Source organism: Lontra canadensis, unplaced genomic scaffold (assembly GCF_010015895.1).
Source record: "Lontra canadensis isolate GAN:19392208 unplaced genomic scaffold, GSC_riverotter_1.0 scaffold4, whole genome shotgun sequence".
Lineage (NCBI taxonomy): Eukaryota > Metazoa > Chordata > Mammalia > Carnivora > Mustelidae > Lontra > Lontra canadensis.
This window is the reverse complement of record NW_022630998.1, coordinates 53,354,944-53,375,651: the sequence shown is the minus strand read 5'-3', so window position 1 is coordinate 53,375,651 and position 20,708 is coordinate 53,354,944. Positions and strand designations below refer to the sequence as shown.

At 39.1% G+C, this 20,708-nt stretch overlaps 1 protein-coding gene across 12 annotated transcripts in view; it reads right to left on the bottom strand.

Annotated features, from left to right (window-relative positions):
* The window catches only part of JAKMIP2 (janus kinase and microtubule interacting protein 2), a 163,821-nt gene that overhangs the window by 16,711 nt on the left and 126,402 nt on the right, over window positions 1-20,708 (bottom strand). For 10 of the 12 annotated variants that reach the window (XM_032850643.1, XM_032850630.1, XM_032850648.1 and 7 more), the window contains 8 exons: window positions 20,111-20,173; window positions 17,312-17,410; window positions 15,357-15,455; window positions 13,549-13,602; window positions 12,604-12,669; window positions 7,450-7,518; window positions 5,164-5,241; window positions 3,059-3,262 (listed from right to left, as the gene is read on the bottom strand). In XM_032850643.1, coding sequence (XP_032706534.1) covers window positions 3,059-3,262; window positions 5,164-5,241; window positions 7,450-7,518; window positions 12,604-12,669; window positions 13,549-13,602; window positions 15,357-15,455; window positions 17,312-17,410; window positions 20,111-20,173 — 732 coding nt within the window. The remainder of the gene's footprint in view (window positions 1-3,058; window positions 3,263-5,163; window positions 5,242-7,449; window positions 7,519-12,603; window positions 12,670-13,548; window positions 13,603-15,356; window positions 15,456-17,311; window positions 17,411-20,110; window positions 20,174-20,708) is intronic. The other 2 variants (XM_032850658.1, XM_032850687.1) reach the window with 1 other exon arrangement.

Sequence of the window (20,708 nt, the reverse complement as noted above, 5' to 3'; positions counted from 1 at the left end):
CATTGTTTTTTGTGTTGTTGCTTTAACTCCCTTCATCTGTAGGATAGATAGATGAGAACAGTGACCTTTATGTCTTTGTCCACCGTCACATTCCTAGTCTCTGGCACAAGCAGGCTCTCAATATGGTTGTGAAAGAGTGTGTAACAGGGTACGCAGGATAGATTTTTTTTTTTTTTAGAAGTATGCAGTCCATTATTATCAGGGAGAACACCCTAAGGGAAATAGATCTTAAACTGGGACTGGAAAAAATGAGAACATTTAGATACATGAAGCAGACATGGAAGGGCATTTTAGGAGTGATCAGGCAAACAAAGGCTTGGAGGTGGGAGTCATGGCCCAAGTAGTACCAGGAAGAGGTCTGCATGAGTAGAGAGAAAGGTACACTCTGCAGATTATCTCAGATCAGGTTTTCAGGGAAGGGGTAAGCCAGCTAATGAAGGACATGGAGAGATCTGCATAGGACCAGATTCAACTGGAAACTGGGATCATGGAGGCTTCTGAGGAAGAATGTACCATCAGAAAAGGTGAAAGAATCTGCAGGCATAATGAACTAAGGAGAGGAGAGCTGGAAGTCTTCCCCACAACTGGGTCCCCAAGGCACACTGCATATGGTTTTTTATGCCCCTTGTCAAGAGACATCAATTATAGTTATTTTTCTTTGAATTAGTTTCCTGTGACTCCATCAGTAGGTCCTCAGCTTTGTAAAGGCAGGGTCCATGCAAATTCTCTATGTCTGGCATGGTGTTCAAAGTCTAGTAAGTGCATTTAAACATCTGACTGAACAAATGCATAGATGATGGAATCGGGTTACATCAGAGGACATCTGGCTGAAGCTGGGCCTGCTGCAGTATTGAAAGGTCCTTTATATGCCTGGGGTTAAAAGTATGGACAAAATGCAACAGCTTCAAAAACACTTCAGGAGAGGGGTGCCTGGTGGCTCAGTGGGTTAAGCCTCTGCCTTCGGCTCAGGTCATGATCTCGGGGTCCTGAGATAGAGCCCCGCATCAGGCTCTCTGCTCGGCAGAGATCCTGCTTCCCACTCTCTATCTGCCTGCTTCTCTCCCTACTTGTGATCTCTCTCTCTCTCTGTCAAATAAATAAATAAAATATTAAAAAAAAAAACATTTCAGGAGAAATGCTAGATGGATGCAGTGCTATATTAACTATTAGAGATAAAGGACAAAGAAGACTCCAGGGTTTCCAGCCCGAGTGCTTCAGGAAATGGTAATTCTACTGACAAGGCAGGCAGATGGGGAAAGAAGGGAGCAGTAAGGATAAGAATGAATATTTAGCTCTGTTTCATGTGTGAAACATTCAAAGAGAAATGTCTAATGAATAGTTAAGAATATGCTCTAGGATTTAACTGGATCATACACTGATGTATGACAAATTCTGGCCAAGAACTTCTGGAATAATTCTCTCAAAACTACTGATTACAATGGCAGACAAAGAGTAAGAAATAATAACTAGAAAAGGCATTTTCTAGTGAACATTTGCTTGAGAGATAGAGAATTTCAATGGGAATCTGTGGGGCTTAGAAATATAACATACCTAACCGTTCAGACTGATAACTTAAAGCAAACAAAACCATGTCTTTCAGGAGTGGATCACCTTAGCTGGTTAAAGACTCAAAAGAGATGATAAGCTTTTAATCATAAACAAATTCAGTTAATAATTTGTACATCTTAAAAATAAACACTGCTGTGGCTCCACAGCACAACTTCTGATTTGTTGAAATTAATTAAATGCTATTGTAGCCCAAGAAATTTATGCAGAAGACATTTTCATTCCCCAACGAATGATGCCAGGGAGTCTATTATTAAAGGATTTGAAAACTCTTTCCAGGGTCAAAAAAATCAAAAAAGTTTACGATGGAATCTGAAGGGCCAATGAAACAATCGTGCGTGCGCTGACCATCTCCAGGACAAATGGCTGCTGAGTTCCCCTGTTACCTTGGATAGTCTGTCCGACTATAAAGATTCACAGAACCCCTGGCCACATAGTAGGTATGTTAAGTGTCATGTTCCCCGTAAACTGTTCTTACTGGTGTCATAAAATAACCTGCTCTTTGCCCACTCACCTTGAACTCTGAAGACCACACGATTCTTACTTCTTCCATAGTCCATCTGGATTTTGTACCAGTTCCTTGTCTCAGCTTCTGAGTACCCAACACGACAGCCTGCCACTGTCAATTTTGGGATTCTTTTGGAATCTGCTTTTTGACCAGGGCCCTAGTCCTCATCTGTCAAGCTAAGACATGAACTGAGAGTTGGAATTAAGAATTTTGGCTATAAATTGAGTGTTCTTGAGTCTTGCTGGTCTCGATGAGTCCCATAAATCAGAGATAATTCAGGTTGTGTATGACAGTGTAGTGCAGTGGTCAGATGCATAGGTCTTGAGTCATGCCCACCTGAAGGGTCATGCTGGCTCTGGAGCTTGCTATTTGGGTCATCTTGGGCAAAATTAAGCTCTCTTATCATCAGTATCATTATCTCTCCAATTGGGATCATAAGAATACTTACCTTAGTGAGCTACTGTTAAGATTAAATACAAGGATGCAAGTTTAGTTCTTGACATAGCAAAAGCCAGTAAGTAAGCAGCAGCTTCCAGACATTGTTGGTGTTGCTATTTGTTCTGGGAATAAAGGAAAGGGCCCTTGTTCTCTTTTACCCTATTCAGATAATTGGATCAGGCTAGGGTCTGGACTGGGATGAGTAATAGGACAGTGGCATTAGTTCTGTCCTGAGGAGACTCTTGCTTCCCTGCATAAGGGAGCTAATCAGGCTCCAGGATACTGAAAGTGTATTTCATGACAAAATAGTTCCCAAAATAGCAGCAGTATGCAATGCTTCCAAAATGCCAATTTCCTTGAGACTGAATCTTTACAAAACTATCTTCCTCTCTCTGAGCCTAGGTGGAAAACAATAATTATTTGCCTCTCTGAAAATAGTTTATATCTCCTCGGCTTCTCCACACCCATACTCAGTACCATGTGCTTAGTACTAAGTCCCATTTGCTTAGTACCAACCCTACACAGATGCAGTCACTCAGTCCTCACCTGATGGGCTTGCTGTAAGAGCTCCATTCTCTCCTGAAGAATCTGACAGTCATACTCTCTGCTCTTCCTCAGCATCTGCCGCCGTAACTTTTCTACTGCTGTCCTCAGCTCCTCTTGCTGTTTTTCACTTAACAATTCACCAAACTTGATAACAGTTTCTTGCTGCAGAGCATTGTACAAAGTAGCTTCTAGCTCCTGGATTCTCTGGCAAACAGAATTAGAAAAGTCTAACTTTGGAACTTACATTGATGTGTGTCAGGTGAACGGAGACGCTTGTGTGTATGGTGGTGGGGGAGTCACACATTGTCGTAGTCATACAGGATCATAGCAATATGATAAACTTCAGAGCTTGTCCAGCCTGACTACCATTTTGTTAATCCCCTTTGTAGGATTCCCTAAAAGCCATCTAGTTAACAATACGTGAACTTCTCTGATGGGGAATTTGTTCTTTTTCCTGGGATCCTGTCCATTTCATTTAGAGGAAGTTCTTACTATACTAAGAGAACTGTCTATCCTTTTGTTCCCAAGTGTAGCTGAGAATAAGTTTGTTCCCTTTCATTTGACAGTCCTTCAGATATTTAGACATCTATCATGGTGGCTGTACTTTTAGAAATAAGCATTGAAAAGTGGCCTAAGTTGGAATACTTGAAACTGGAGATACATTTCATGCATAAAAGGCCACCTCTCTACCACACAACACATCTATGAAATTGAAGATGGCTGTACAGTCTCCACATCTTAAAATACAAATTGAAAGATATGATCTAAAAATGGCCTAGAGTCTTCAAAATTGGTCTTTTTTTTTAAATACTCTGAGATATACAGCTGCTTTAGCTATAAAATGCCTCCTTGAGTATTCTCTGTTTTAGGTGAAGTGTTTATTGCTCCTTATATCCTGGTTATTTTTTTAACATGCCTCAGATATAGGAGCACAGACCTATAGTCTTACCCCGTGACTTTGACAGAGGTGGATGGTCATGCCTCGGTAAGGGGTGTTTTCCTAGCTCTTGTGCTGGACTAAGCAGATCTCATCTTTTTAACATTAAATGTGGTTGTCTGAATGAGTACTCAGTCACGGGACACACAAACACACAACGGAACCCTATAATGTACAGGTGGAGGAGGCACGGATAAAAGGGTAAGAAGGGAGGGGGAAAGTGCTTCCTTTTTCATTCTCCAGGGATCAACTCTCATTTTCTCTTTTCCCCATCAAGTGGTGCTCAGAATCTCTTACTCATTTTGGAAGGGAAGACTAATTCATCTTTGTTACAAGCTAAGTGCTTCACTCTTATCCCCAAAGTGACTCAGGCTGCTTCCAGGAAAGCATTATAAAAACCTCTACTAGCAACTCCTTGAAATGTTCCTCTTTTAAGTTTGGTCTTTTTCTCCTGAGTCATAACTGTGAATTAATGGTGGGGTGGGGGCTTAGAAGACACACAAGCTGTAGTTCAATATTAGCAATTATGGATTACGAATTTGGTACGGGGAATGAACCAAATGTGCTCCTCAGTCAGCACAACGTTCAGTAGGAGAGAAAAAGGCACAGCCCATTCACCAAAGAGCCTTCCATACTGTGGCTGGATTATGGTAGTGAAGGCCACACCAGCATTACCCACTTGCTTTGTCAGGCAAAGTTCTTTCACTCTCCAAGCCTTCATTCTCTCCTATGTCATATAGGAATAATCAGATTACCCATACTTCGCAGACTTGTTGGGAGAAACATGTGAAGTAAAAATGTATATAGCAGACATTAAAGACTCTATCATTCTATCACTACATTAGGCTCCCAAACAATTGGATTTAATAAAATTTCTCTTTAATCCACAGTACCACCCAATCTGTCCTTCATTAAAGCATTTTATAACATACACTTAATTTTTTTTAAATGAAGCATAATTAAATACTTACTAAGTTTTTTAAGATTATTATAATAGGAAAGTGGTAGGGAAGTATTTGTTCTAAAACCGGAACTGGAAGCCACTGAATGAATGAGCTTCATGTCATGGTCTATCCAAGCACTTGGTGTGACAAGTGAATCAGGATGCTTTAATCCACAGTAGAGAACTGTGAACACGCTGGGTGTCTTTAGTGCTTGCTGTACCTACCATATATGCTTGGTCAAGAGCTTGTTTTCTGTAGTCTAGTTCTTCCTCTAGATAGCCTTTTATTTTGCAGAACTGTTCCTATAAGAAGGGGGCCATAATGAGAAATAGAAAGAGTCAATTGAGTTTACTAGGAAGTGATAAATTGTACTGATTAATATAAATTGTACTGATTAATTTTTCTCAAATTTCAACATAAGTCAAGTCATTAGCATTTGCAGGGTCAAAGATATTGTCTGTTAGGGAAATGGGAAATAGTTCAGTTTTCATAGCCTCACACAGGGAATGTGAAAATCAGTGGAAAGACGTATAAAAGACAGAATGACCAATCCACACGGAATGTTTTAAAGGATTTTTATGCCAGTCCAAGAGAGTACATGGTTAAGGACAGATCTGATTTTCACAAGGTAAGTTAGTAACTAGTAAGTGTATCTGTGCCAATATATTGGCAGGGTCTATTTTTGTAAGAATGTTTAGGAATGTAATATGCACAGTGTCATAATAAAACATAATAAAAATTATTCAAAATTATTTGTGTATAATTAGCAAACACAAAGATTGATAATGATTTAGAGAATAACTTAAGAGAGAGCTTCTGCTCCTGCCACAAAACTCGGACAAGCTGGGACTTCAACCTAAATTTCCCCTGCTTGTCCTCCGTTTCCACATGCATGCTCTCACATTGCTAGCATCTTGCCATTAGCATTTAAAAATAAATCTTTGTGTATGATGTAGCCGCAAAGTACAGTCAATTCTTTCCTTGTGTGCTTAACTGAAGGAATAAGGACATCTTCCAACACTGGAGGAAAACTTGACTGAATCCACTTTGGAGAGACCGTCTGCATGCGGCAGTTGTGCTGGTGACTTTTCTGATTACCTCTGAGCTCCAGAGCCTAGAACAGTGCCCAGTACAGGCTGACTGGGTAATTAATAATTTGTATATCTGAAGAGTTTTCAAGGTTCTTGGGTTGTTGTTGTTTTTGTGTTTTTAAGGATTTACAGTTCTTGTCACATGCTTTGACTTTAGAGTCTAACCTTTTGGCAAAATAGAAAGTCCATGTAAAAGATAGCAAAAGATGTGTAAGTTGTCACATACTATATAAATACAAGTCGTCCTTATTATAGGATTCCCTAATCTGATAGGAATCACTACCTGGTTTTTAGTGTAATAACACTAATGACAGTACAGTTATAAAATTCTAATGTATTCCTATAAGTTATAATCAATAATTCTTGTGCTTGGGAACTTAAAAAAATTTTAATTGTAGTAAAAGACACACAACATAAATTTTATGCTCTTAACCATTTTTAAGTGTACAGTTCAGTAGTGTTAAGGATATTTACATTGTTAAGGAGCTAATCTCCAAAATGCATTTCATTTTGCAAAACTGAAACTATACCCATTAAACAATAACAACACCCCAAGTTCTCTTCCTTTTAGCCCAACAGCCATTGTCCCTACTTTCTAGGAGTTTACTACTCTGAATACTGACGTAAGTGGAATCATCCAGTGTTTGTCTTTTTCTGACTGGCTTATTTCACTTAGTATTATGCCCCTGAGGTTCATCCATGTTATATCATACAATTTCCTTCCTTTTTAAAGCTTGAATAATATTCACTGTATATACAGACCACATTTTGCTATCCATTCATCTGCTGATAGACACTTAGGCTGCTTCCATGTTTAAGCTATTGTGAATAATGCTGCTTTGAACATGGCTGTACTTTTTGAGACTCTATCTTTAATAAATTTGGGCATATACCCAAACATGGAATTGCTGGACTGGATGGTAATTCTATTTATTTTTTCAGCAACCACCATAGTATTTTCCTTAGCAGCCACACACCATTTCACAATCCTACCACCAATGCACAGGTTCCAATTTCTCCACATGCCCACCAACATTTATCTTGTTTTTTGATAGTGGCCATCCTAATGGGCATGAGATGGAGACTGTTAAAATCAGAGTTACACCCATCATTTCTGTAATTTTTACTATGACTCTATATGGTGGAAAAACTATTTAGCCTAAGGAAAAAAAAACATTTAACTGAATTTTTCTTCAGTATTAGTTTACAGAAATATTATAAAAATACAACGTACTTTTGAAGAATATAACTTGAAATTATGGGATACTTCCAGGAATTCTGTTCCATAGTTTGTACACAAAATACTGGGAAGCTGCAAACTTGCTTTTCAGTGCCAGATAAAACTGGTAGAAAATAGTTGTTTTCCATTTGCCTTGTCAATTTTTCTTTGTTTTTCTGATACCTCATCTTTGTACTCACCATGTCACTTTCCAATTCCATCATTTTCTGGTGTAGGGCAGCCTCTGCTCCTTCAATTTGCTGGATCCACTAAGGAGTAAACAAGACAGAAAAGTCTGAAACGATTGCTTGATATGGTGTATATCGTGCAGTCTACTGAGTTGCTTTGTTTATTCTTGTATCTCAGAAGCAGAGGAGAACTAAAGTGAAAACTTGGTGCATTTTATGTCTTAGGTCAGGAAATAATCATACATTCATTCATTTGTTCGTTCGTTGCATTCATGGATGTCTACCATGTGTCAGGTACTGCATTACATACTAAGGTTTTGATGGTGAATAAGATCAACATGATTTTTTTTTTTTTTTTTTTTTGGCCTTCCTTAGAGAATATCATAGGAGGCTTTCTTGGAAGTGACAACTGCAACAGAGTCTGATGAATCTGAGTCAGAGATGATTAGGCAAAAATGATGGGACGGTTTCAAGCAGAAGAGATATCCAATTCTCCATGGTTGGGGGAAACATGATAGAAGAAAGAAGGCCAGGTGAGATTGGAGAAATGGCAGTTTTTCAGTGTATGAAGCTGCCAACAGCTAAGTGTTGAAGAATCATTTTTGTTGAGTAGAGACATTTTATTTATTTATTTATTTATTTATTTATTTTTAAAGATTTTATTTATTTATTTGACAGAGATCACAAGTAGGCAGAGAGGCAGGCAGAGAGAGAGAGGAGGAAGCAAGCTCCCTGTAGAGACATTTTAAATCACATAAAAAAAAAAAAAACACCTTTCATAATACTTAGAATATATCATCCTGGTAAATGGCACTGATGTTAACACTGATTAGCACCCTGAGTTAAAGTAGATCTTGAATAACATGACATGAGCTTACCAAATATTTGGTTTCATAGAACAAATTATTATAATGGGTCTCTCCTAAGTTAAATATCAGCTTATCCCTCAGGGAGGCAGCTGGGCATTATAATCGTGGGGGTTCTAAAGGCATATTACCTTGGGTCTAATCCCAATTCAAGTTTTTCATGGCTGTGCAGCCTTGAAAGGTTGTCTGATTTCTCTAAGCCTCAACTTTCTTTCCTATAAAATAGGTTAATAATTTGAGGATTAAAGGATACAATTAATGTAAGGCACTATTCACAGTGTATTGAATATACTGGGTACCCAATAAATTCTAGTTTGGGGTTACAATGTATTTTTGTACTTCTACACTGTTAGAAATTTGCCTTACTATTAGAAACTTCTCTTTTAGTTTATCTGTGATAAATCATGTGGTACACTGAGCATTTTTTCTATATACCAAGGCCTTGATATTCACAAGGTGACACCATGTCTGACAGCCTCTTAGGCGAAAGAAATGCCCAGGGAGACTGGAGGGGATACAGTCTGAGTTCTTGTACATGCACGTGGCTTCCCCCTGAAGCAAATTTCCATCAAAAGTCATGGGTAAATAGCCTCATAATGCAACTGTATACCATCGATTTTTATCAAAATGCTGCCCATTTGTTATTGAGAAACAAATTCTCTTGTAAACAGTGTTTTTAAGAGTAAAGTAAACTGAAGCAGTTCGGTCATGGGCTTTAGATACACATTTGTGTGTTGACTCGAAGCCCTTATTACTTGTGATGCAGGAGAAGTTCGTGAAGCCCACATCTCAATGTCCTCATGTGGAGAATGCAAACAGTGGATGAATATAGGACAGCTGTAAACAACAATGAGATCTGTGTAGTACCTGGCTCATAACATGTTTTCACTATGGTCACTGTTCTTACTATTTTTTTAAAGATTTTATTTATTTATTTGACAGGGAGAGAGACAGGGAGAGAACAAGCATGTGGAGCAAGAGAGCGAGAAGCAGGCTCCCCACTGAACAGCGACCTTGACTCAGGGCTCGATGCCAGGACCCTGGGATCATTACCTGAGCTGAAGGCAGCAGCTTAACTGACTGAGCCACCCAGGTGCCCCTCTTGCTATTTTTTTCTGAGAGAGAGAGACAGCGAGCGAGCACAGGCAGGGGGAGGGACAGAGTGGGAGGGAGAGAGAATTTCAAGCCAACTCCCTGCTGAGTGTGGTTCCTGATATGGGGCTCGATCCCCTGACCCTGAGATCATGATCTGAGCCAAAATCAAGCATCATACACTCAACCAATTGAGCCACCCAGGCGTCCCTGCTCTTACTATTTTTAATATAAAGTCACAAGACTTGGTGGACATTTGTCTAGTTCAATCTCTGATTATATTATATATATCTGAGATTATATATATAATCTCTGATTATAATCTATATATAGATTATATTCCTAGGCAGCCGAATGCTATTCAAAGTTGCAGGATCAGAAACTTCAAGATTCACATTTAGAACTCCTGGGAGGGGCGCCTGGGTGGCTCAGTGGGTTAAAGCCTCTGCCTTCGGCTCAGGTCACGATCCCAGGGTCCTGGGATCGAGCCCCACATCGGGCTCTCTACTCAGAAGGGAGCCTACTTCCTCCTCTCTCTCTGACTGTCTCTCTGCCTACTTGTGATCTCTGTATGTCAAATAAATAAATAAAATCTTAAAAAAAAAAAAAAAGAACTCCTGGGAGATAGAAATATTCATCTGTGATTCCCAAAGGTAAGAAGGTGACTTTGAAACTTGTGAATTGTGAAGATCTGCACAGAAGGTAACTGCCCAGACTATAGGAGCACTAGTTCTTCCACTTAAATCTTCAGTGCTAAGCACACTGTCATCCCTCCGTACATGTTCAACTGAACCCCTCATACCTGTCTTGCAAAGGAGGTGAGTGGAGGCACGAACTAATTCACCAAAGCTATAAAAGAGAAGGTCCTATGGGCTCCACATAGGGCACCTCTTGCTTTCAATAAGATGCTTAAAGGGAATTTGGGTGCAGTGGTTAAGAAGATCATGGACTCTGCAAACAGACTGTTTGAGTATGAATCCTGATTCCACCATTTTCTAGCTGCGTGACTGGGGCAGTTACCTACCTACCTTCTCTGTGCTTTGGATTCCTTACATATGAAATTCCTCGCATAGAACAATCATACCAAGACTTTGGCAATTAGAACAGTGCCAACTGCAAAAGAAGCCCTATGCAAGTGTTAATTATGGTCAAGTTCAAGTTGCACCACCCATCACAAAGGGCAGGGAATGGAAGATTTCTTCCAATAATTTAAGTAAATGTGAGGCACAGAGACCCATTTCCCTTTTCTTTTTCCTATTTATATTTTCTTTTCCATTTACCTCTCATTTCCTTCATGTCCGAATCCTTGCCTTTTACAGAAAGGCAAATTTTCTTGGTATTACCAAACTAAGGAGACTTTTCTAGCAATAAAGAATTCTGGTCCTTTAGGAGTCCAACTGAATGAGACACTCTGGCTTTCGCTGCCAAGTAAACGTAGCAGACCTGGGAATACAGACTGTGTTTTCTTCATCCAACTGGATGTCACTGGAACACTGTCCTGTGGACATTCATAGTCACTTGTTCACTCCTTCAGTAAACATTTGTTGACCACCTCTTAGATGTGCTCGACTGTTGCGAAAAGCTAGGCAAACAAATATGGATTTCATATTTGCCCTCATGGAGCTTAAAGTCTAGTAGTATGTGGTTGGGGGGCATATAACAACAGCAGAAAATGAGCAGCCACGTTATAGTTGTTAAAAGTCATAGTAGCAGATGCGTAGTTCACTGTGGAAACAGAGAAAAAAGCCCCTAACTGGACTTGGGTGAATAAGAAGGCTTCCCTATGTTGGGGATGTCTAATGGTTCAGATTTAGCCAGACCAAGGTAGAAAAGGAAGATGGGAATATCTTCTAAGCAAAGAGAACAGTGTAAAGAGCCAAGGGATGGAAACAGTGATAGAGATGGAGAGAGACAGAGAGAGAAGATTGGGGTCCCAGAAGGATTTGTATATGGCTGGACCTTAGCTATGAACCAAAGAAACAAGTGGAATCCTGGAGAAGCAGCTAAGGGCCAGATCCTCGAGGTCCTCATGGCAAGTTCTGGATTCTAGACCTTAAGTTAGAGATAATGTGGTGCTATTAATTTTTTGTGGAGAGGGAAAGTGATAGGTCTGTAATTAAATCATAAAGAAGTAAGTTTTTTACAAAGCAAATTCCAGATACCATTTCACAGGTAAATACCTCAGTATATATCCCTAACAGATAGGCCTTTAAAAAAAAAATCCTTAATTCAAAGACCATTTTTATACCTTGCAAAATGAACATGAACTCCTTTTGTTATCTCATTTCTGGTCCTATTAAAATCTCCCCAGCTGTCAGCAAAATGTTCTTTTCTCCGCACTTAGTGTCCTTGAGTCGGGATCCAAAAAAGGATCTTTTCAATATTTCTTAAGTCACTTTTTATTTTATAGCAGTCCTTGCCTCTCCCTACATTTTTTTCCCTTTATGTCATGGTATGTCAATAGGTCATTTGACCTGGAGGATTCCCTCACTTCAGACTAGAGAAGGCAGATCAGCTTGTTTATGGTTTCATTTAATTTATAACAAACTCTACGCATTTAGGAATTAAGAAAGCATCTCAAGGAATTTATACAGTTGTCACTGTACCCAACCAGGTACACAAGCCTCTCAGATATGTGCTGATTCTTGCTGCACCCTGAACACAGCCGTCATCAAGCTTCTCCACTTGGCTCTTTGTCTTTCTTCCTACCATTTACCAGGTTTCGACACAAGGGGGCCAGAGCACACTCAGCGTTGCTCTTCTGCCAGTCCGCAGGTTGGGCTTTCTGAATGAGAGTGCAGTGAGCCAACACTGAATTACAGAATCACTTGGGGACAACTGGTCTGTACAAAGCCAGGGAAGAGCGCATAACAAGAGTCAGGCACCATTTTACCATCTCTTGACAAAACTCTTCCTTACTGCTGTCCCAGTTTGGGAGCGACTGTTTGGATAAGGTAATCCAGAAAGTTTTCCATTTTTAAAGTGACTACAAAGCAAGGATTATCCACCCACCCCAGATCAGTGTGTAGAATTTTTGTGTGTGTGTTTCCATTCTATTGGGGTTGTATCACCCTGAAAAAAAAAGGATACTTATTAGGTATTCAGTAACACAAAGTCCTGTGCAAAGAGACCATCCTTCAACCCTACCCTGCTCTTTAGGTGTGAAGTCAGACATTGAGATGATTTGAATGTTAGTTTGATGTATTACCTTTTCTGCCAGGGACAGCACAGTGCTGGCCTGAATTATGGCCACTTGTTCTTCATTTCTTAAGTTCTGCCAAAAGAGAGAGAGAAATAAAGGAAAGAGGCTGAGGATAGTTACGATAATTTGCACTATCCGAACATACTGCCTAACTGCTTGCCATAGATACTACCACATATGCATGTATGGAACATAACATTCTACTTAGTAATAATTCTCAACAAAAAGTTCATTCAAAACATGTAAAAGGACATTAAATGTGATTTCTTTTATATCTCTAATACTGATTTGACTTTGTGTTTCACTGCGTGCATACTTAGCTAATAGGTTATGAGAAAAGCAGAAACCAAAATGAAATAACAAGTAATCTTTTCATAGTGGTTTGATATGACTTAATGGATTCTGTTCTCTCCTTTGATGATTTTTCAAGGTAAAAAATGGGTAACTCCTTCAACCTATATGCATCATTCCTATAATATCTCAATGAATGGTCCTCCCACTGAATTAATTTGCCTTGACCCTGCCTGGAAGGTGTTTTTAGAAAGAAAAGAGATTATAGTTTCCTGGTCCATTTTTATGGGGCTGCCACCAACCCTACTATTTAGCAGCATTTGCAACTGCATGACTGATTAATTTCATGCTAGATGGCTCCAGGCAACAGTGAGAAGGTAATTAGCTTTAATCACCGCAGATGTGGTCGGCATTCAAACGTGAAACCAGCCCATGAAAAGCACTTCACCAGTTCCCATTTCTGCCACTGCCTTCCGGAGAGCCTTACAACCCCTCAAAGACTTGTTTGATAAATGATTGATTCTCTTCAAAGAGCTACAGCCTTAAGTGAACATGGCTTCTCACTTGCTATTATTTTACACATGATGCCCTGGCAAGTATTTCTTGCTTCTCTTTGGGCAAATTCATATATTTACTGCCCTTAATCAATTCATTACTTACCCCATTATCACCCAGGATATCAAGCTGCTTTATGAGATCAGGGATGTTCACATCCTGCAATATCAAGGAATATATTCAAATCAAAGACATAAATGCGGCTTACTATTCTATCACTGCTTGACCTGTAACAATGAGAAGACATTTTAAGAACCATACTTCCTTGGGTTGTTTTCAATCAGGCACACATGGTTTTATGTTTTCACTCTGCTTCTTCCAAGCTGCGTGAACCTGGCAAATAACTTAACAGTTCGTTCTCAATTTCACCAGTTCCAAAATACCTCCTTCATAGGCTGATTTTGAGGATAAAGAGATGGTATGTGAAAGAGTCTAGGATATAGTACAAACTTGGAATTCTTTCATTAAATTTTTTTCTTATTAATTGCCAATTTTTTTGAACTATGATAAATTGTAGGTAGAGAGAAAAGTAACAGGTAATAAATAAAATCAACTAATTTCATTCTAATTAATGGAATTCTGACCTAGTTGAGATTTTGACTGCCACGTAGAAAACTACAGCGCATTCCATTTTTTAGCATTAATTTCATGCTATGGAAAATAGCTCATTTTAACTATATTTCTTGAGTCAGTTTGAAGCAGCTGAACTCTTTGAAAAAGTTCCCCTGCATATAAATTTCATCCACTAGAGTAGGTTGTTTGAGATTTATCTAAGAAAAGTATCTCAGGAAAAGACAAAGTAAAGTCCTTTTCATTTAATTAGAGCTGAATTAAAAAAAAAAAGCCAACAAACTCCTCTGTTTTACAAATTTTTGCGCAGTTGAGGAAGGACAGAAGTTTAAACAGCATGAAAAAGGTTTAGGACAGAAAACAAGGAAACGCAATTTTACTGCCTAATTTTCCTCCCACTTTTTACTTCATTAGTACGCCTCTCTCTTCTTACTCACATCCAGATAGCAGTCCATCCAACCCCTACCACCAGGAATGGGAAGGTCTACCTCAGTTTCACAGGTAAAGAGAAGGCAACAAAAGCAGGTATTATTTGGCAGCTCAAGTGGGAGCAGGAAGGGCCATGCACAAGGTCAAGGAGAGACCAGGAACAGCGGGAGGCTTCCCAGCTTTCCCTCCGGGATAGATATCCATCACGTGATTTCATTACATTGAAGGACAATATATTTTCCAGGAGATGGAGCCACCTCCATTCAACCTTAATGTTTAAAATGGATCCCAATATCCTTAAAGACAGAATTACATTTTATCTAAATGACCAGCATGTTATAAATCATAAGTCCCTCTAAAAGAAAAATCTTCCCTAAATTAAATGTAATCGAAAGAGATGGTGGACTTTAAGGTCTCTTCAAACATCAAAATTCCAAGCTTATGAATCCCATAGCACTTAGGACAGCATAACGAAGGGACTTGACAAATACTTTATCTGGTATACTTGAAATCTGTTTCTCAAAGTACTGAGTTTATTTAATATTTCCCCTAGATAACTAAGGGTAATTATTTTAATATTTTGAATCTGTATCTTCTTTACCCTGCTCTGTTCCTGTGTTCTCTGCTATCCCCGTTTATACATCTGTCACACATCTTTTTTTAACAAATTTTTAAAAATATTTATTTTAAGTAGGCTCCAATGCCCAACATGGTACTCAAACTCACAACCCTGAGTTCAAGGGTTTACTAACTGAGCCAGCCTGACGCCTAGATGCAACTCTTTTCAGTTGCTACATAGTTGGTATCAAAATAACACCCAGTGACTAAAAAACAAAAGTGATGAATAACCTCCCCTTTTCCAATTCCCAGTTTTTCTACTTTTTACAAACATAAAAAATTGAGTATCTGCCTACCTTGACACCTTCTTTCATACAGTAGATCTGTAGAGCACTCACACCATCAGAGAATGGGTGAATTTGTAGGTTAAATGGAGGAGATCGTCTCTCTCTTTCCTTGAAATACAGTGAAGAATATATGGGAATTAAAAAAAAAAAAAGGAACCACTGATCAAACACTAAATCAGTTGTGTGTGTTCTCTCTTTAATGCTATTTCAGTAGTTTATCAATGTCATGTGGCAAAAAAAAAAAAATCAAACTCAAGATGTTCATTCTTTAATTTAATGGAAAAGAACTGACTGATCAACTAAGAGATATAGTAGAAGAATTTATAGATGCTGTCGTTTAGTCTTGCAAATTTTTTGATCAGAGAAATGTCAGAAGTGAAGTTCTCATTTAAACTATATGAATATTTAGAGCTTTCAGGTGTCACAGAGAACGGTCTTTGACCCACTTAGTTCTATGGCTGCTAACGGCCTTTTTGCATATTCAATCCACTCAAGCTTTATGATGAAGATATGTGAGCTACTAAACAGCACTTTGCTCTTCCTCACTGAGGAAAACCAACTTTTAACTCTATCCAGATCTAATTTGAAAACAAAACAAAACAAAACAAAAAAACAACCCCCCCAAAAAACCCTCAAAAAGAAACTCCTGGCAAAATAAGAGAGCCATTCAATGGGAAATTTTCTTATCTTTATGTATCCATATACATTCAATGAGATTCTAAGCCAGGTTCTTTTTAAAAAAAATTTTAAGGGGCGCCTGGGTGGCTCAGTGGGTTAAAGCCTCTGCCTTCGGCTCAGGTCATGATCTCAGGGTCCTGGGATCGAGCCCCACATCCGGCTCTCTGCTCGGCTGGGAGCCTGCTTCCTCCTCTCTCTCTGCCTGCCTCTCTGCCTACTTGTGATCTCTGTCAAATGAATAAATACAATCTTAAAAAAAAATTAAGTAATCTCTACCTGCAATGTGGGGCTAGAACTCATGACCCCCCAGTCAAAAGTTGCACACTTTTCTGACTGAGCCAGCTAGGTGCTCCAAAGAAGTCAGGCTTTTTCATTTTTATTTTTTTTTAGAGAGGGAAAGCAGGGGGCAGAAAGAGAGATCTTAAGCAGGCTCCACGCCCACTGTGGAGCCCACCATGGGGTTTGATGTCAACCCTGAGATCATGACCCGAGCCAAAATCAAGAGTCAGACTCTTAACTGCCTAAGTCACCCAGGTGCCCGTTTTTTGTGTGTTTTTTGTTTTTTGTTTTTTTTTAAAGCAATCTCTACACCCAGAATGGGGCTTAGACTCATGACCCCGAGATCAAGAGTCACATGCTCTACTGACTGAGCCAGCCAGGTGCCCCCCAGGCCAGATTCTTTGTGATACAATAAAAATCTGATTTGATTGATATGTTTTACTAAAAAAAAAAAAAAAAAAAAAAAGACAAAAGAAAGACTGAAATTTGGTCAGGTTAACCAAGGTATTTCCTAAAACAAGTTACCTTGCTTCTTGGCCTTTTGCATAAATGTGTTATAGATTAAAAAAGTTTACTCACGAATTCAATGTGTAACAAAATATTTTTGTATATAGCACAATTGGAAATATAATTTTTGAGGTAACATTTTTATGAGTCACAATTCAATGAAGGATGGAAATGATTACTTTAAAAGCTGTGATATATCAATGAAGTTTGAAATCTATTATGTAAATTATTTAAAAATTATTCATTCTTGTTCTTGAAGACAATCGTGTCGAAAAGTACAGTATCTGAGCAGACAATTCTGACTTGCATCAGGTCTTGGGCAAGTTGTTCAATCTCAATTGCCTCATCTATAAAATCTCGATTATGGGTGTAAGGTAGAATGACAGTAGGCATCTGAAATGCTTAATTTAGCATCTCACACATAGGATGTGTTCAGTGCATGTTAATTGTTACGATTATTTTTATTATCATTATCATCATCATCATCATCATTTCCTTACTTCTAGCTCTAGGTTTCGAAACTCCAGCAGCTCATTCTGGTCTCGGGCATCCTGTAGTTCCTGTTGTAACCGGTGATTTTCTGCCTCCTGTTTTTCTATCTAATAAAGTAAATCCTCAAGTTAGGTGACCATTGCAAAAACCGTCTACAATTTAGCAAAGCAAGCATGGAGAGCACTCATTTAGTTGGTGAATAAATCATCCAGACCATGAAATAAAAAATCCCAAGTAAATGTGAATAAAATAAGTCTTAGGGTTTCCCTCTAGTTATCCTTTGATTGACTTTTTGCATCATAGGGGAAAATGCCATAAGACACCTGCATTCATTGAGATAATGTCTGGGGACCCTCTGAGTAGTGAATCTGAGAGTACTAATTAGGCCTTTGCTGTGGGTCAGGGATGGTGTCCTGGCACTACATTTAATGGTGTACATAGTGGAGACCGATACCTCTTGTTTTTGAGTTACAAATGGTCAGAAAAATTTCATATAAATAGCTCTGATCATATATAAAACTTTACTGAGTTCCAGTTACCTACAGAATAAAGCTAAACTCATCAATATGGAATTCAAAAATCTTTATACTCTGGTCAGCACCTAGCTCTCTAGCCTTAAATATTCTCACTATCATCTCTGTACCCACACACACTCACATGTGATCACACGCACACAAGAATCGAGAACACCCCATCTACCCTGTGGACTAACTGCCAGGAGTTGTGTCTTTGTTCATCTCTCTGCCTAAAAGGGGATCCCTCCATTTCCTTTTCTGTGTGAGGAACTCCTACTTTTCCTTGAACACAGAACTCTAACATTCCCTACCAAAAGAGGCTTCCTTTGTCTACCCATTTAGAAGTGACACCTTTCCCTCTGTTTTCCTGTAAGAATTCTCCTATAACGTGATGAAGCATGGAATTAAGTAAGTTATGTAAAACATGCCTCACCCTATAAGACAGGTCCATGTCTACAAGGGACCAAACATTTTCATGATCTGTAATAGGTTTGGGGCTACCTTGAGATATGAGCTGTGTGAGTGGGCCTTACGCACAGGAGCTATTTAAAATCTTGAATTTAGAAATAACAACCCAGGGGCTTTTAATCATAGGATGAATCTTACTTTCCCAAGTATACCCACTTGTCATAGGATGAATCTTACTTTCCCAAGTATACCCACTTGAAGTAGGATGTTTAGCTTTATTGTCACTGTGATTTTCTTTTACTCACAGAAACTTGAGCCCATAAATTCCCCCTTTTAGCCCAAAGAAATCAAGACTGAACAAAATCAGACAGAAGACGTAATGGGAATTAGTTTTTAAGTGTAAAGAAATGTAATTAACACTTATTACCAGGCATCTCTAAGACTACTAAAAACCTTTCCTCATAGCCTCAGGACATAGAATAATTATAGGAAAATAAAGAATGGGGAACTAGTGAAATATTAGTGACATTAATTAGTCTTTTTTTTTTTTTTTTTTTTTTTTTACAAAATCTATTTGTGGTGAAGCGAACTTTCAAAAGTTTTAAGAAGTTGACTTATGACCAGAGAGTGTCTACTACTTAGAATCTTACATTTGGATCCAAGATGGGATATTTGGGGAGGTTTCTGGTTTTGGCAATTAACACCGGCAATCAGGTCAATGGCTCACAGGATCAACTTGTGATGAATTATCTTTATAGAGACCCTCCAACCCCGAAAGTACCAGTTCCCAATCCTGGAATACCCACCCACCTTCTACACATCTGCACTGTCTCATCCTTCAGAAAGGGAGGTAGGCTAAGGACTTCGCTAGACTAGAGGGGAGGAAGGATAAGCATCTTCTTTCCCTTCTCGTGCTTACGAGAGTGTTGTGGTTAATTTCAGTAGCCAAGGCTACTGAATAGTGGCAGAAATAATCCTAAAATAATTTCTACATAACAAATGGATGAACCTACAGAATTATTTCCCTTATTCAAATGGGCTTTCAAAGTCTGTTTTTTTCCCCCAAGAATAATATATTTTGCAATCTTTTCACTAGATTTACAGAAGGTAAATACTAAAGACAAAACCACCTTAAATTTAAAATGGTCTCTGTTGTATTTCATTGCCCCAGTCAAAGCCTATGTTCAGAGACAAATCAATTATATCTACTGGGCCTACACCATGCTTTTGCATCTTGATTTGTTGAGCAACATCCTGGACATGCTGTTTTGTGCCTTAGATACATCTTTTAAAATATTCTCCCATTTAAAAAAAAATACATATATATATATATATATATATATATATATATATATATGTATGTATATGTATATAAATAGCCAAGATTAGCAAAACGATTAAAAGTGAGAACACAGTCTATTCTGGGTTGCAGCATGGTTTTGGAGTCATATTCTGTCACTGCCTTGTACAAAATAACAAGTCCCATTTGTAGTGTGCTTTTTGTAGATGGACAACCACATAAGATGTGTGCACCTGTGTGTGTGTGTGTGTGTGTGTGTGTGTGTATATATATATATATATATATATATGTATGTACAGTACACAAACAGTATATATATATATATATGGTCAACAAATCAATAGGCTTTGGGATCACATTCCCTCAAGTCGGCACAACGCCAGCACAGAGCCATGCACAAGGGCCACTAACTGATGGTGATGGCGGTGACAGGAATGCGGTTGAGCACGCAGCAGAGGAGAGTGCAGCGCTGGAAAAGCCTCCCCTTCCCCAGCCCCGGTGCCACTCCTGAGAGGACCCCCTGCTGCTCCTGGATCTCTCATCGTTTTCTCCTCTGCCCCACTAGGGTGTTGCGCCCAACATACCTTTTCTAAAAGCTCCTGGTTTCTCTTAATGAAAAGTTGTTTATCTTCTACCCAGTGTGAGTCCTGTTTGACAAAGAATATCGCGCAGTCAGCATTTCAGAGTGGCACAAGAGGGCATGTGTCGTCAAACCACTTGGCCAGAGTCGTCTTCTCACCCAGGTTGGTGGCCTGCTGATGGCTGGTAAATGACACCCACCCCTTGTTATCAGCTCCTTCCTCAAAAGACATCGGGGCCAAAGTTGCCAGGAAAATTTTACCCCCTTTTCATCGACACTCACTAATCTCTAACTTTTTCAGACTGAATAATCCAGGATCAGCCTTCCGGGGACTCAGAAGTGACCACACAGGCAAAAAGTGAAAAGGGTCAGAATGCACACAGGCTAGATACGTATGGATGGAAAACATTAAAATGCAGAACCATAAATGTAGCATAGAGGCAAAGAATGCAGCTGGAGAGGCGGGTCTTTGTCTCAGCAGCTTGCGACCACTCTAGGCTATAAGTACAGGGCTCCTCTTCCTCTGGCCTTCTCTCTCTTGCCCAACCTCATTCGTGTTGTAGTGGGGTTCACACTCTGGCCAGAAAAACACCAGGGACAGA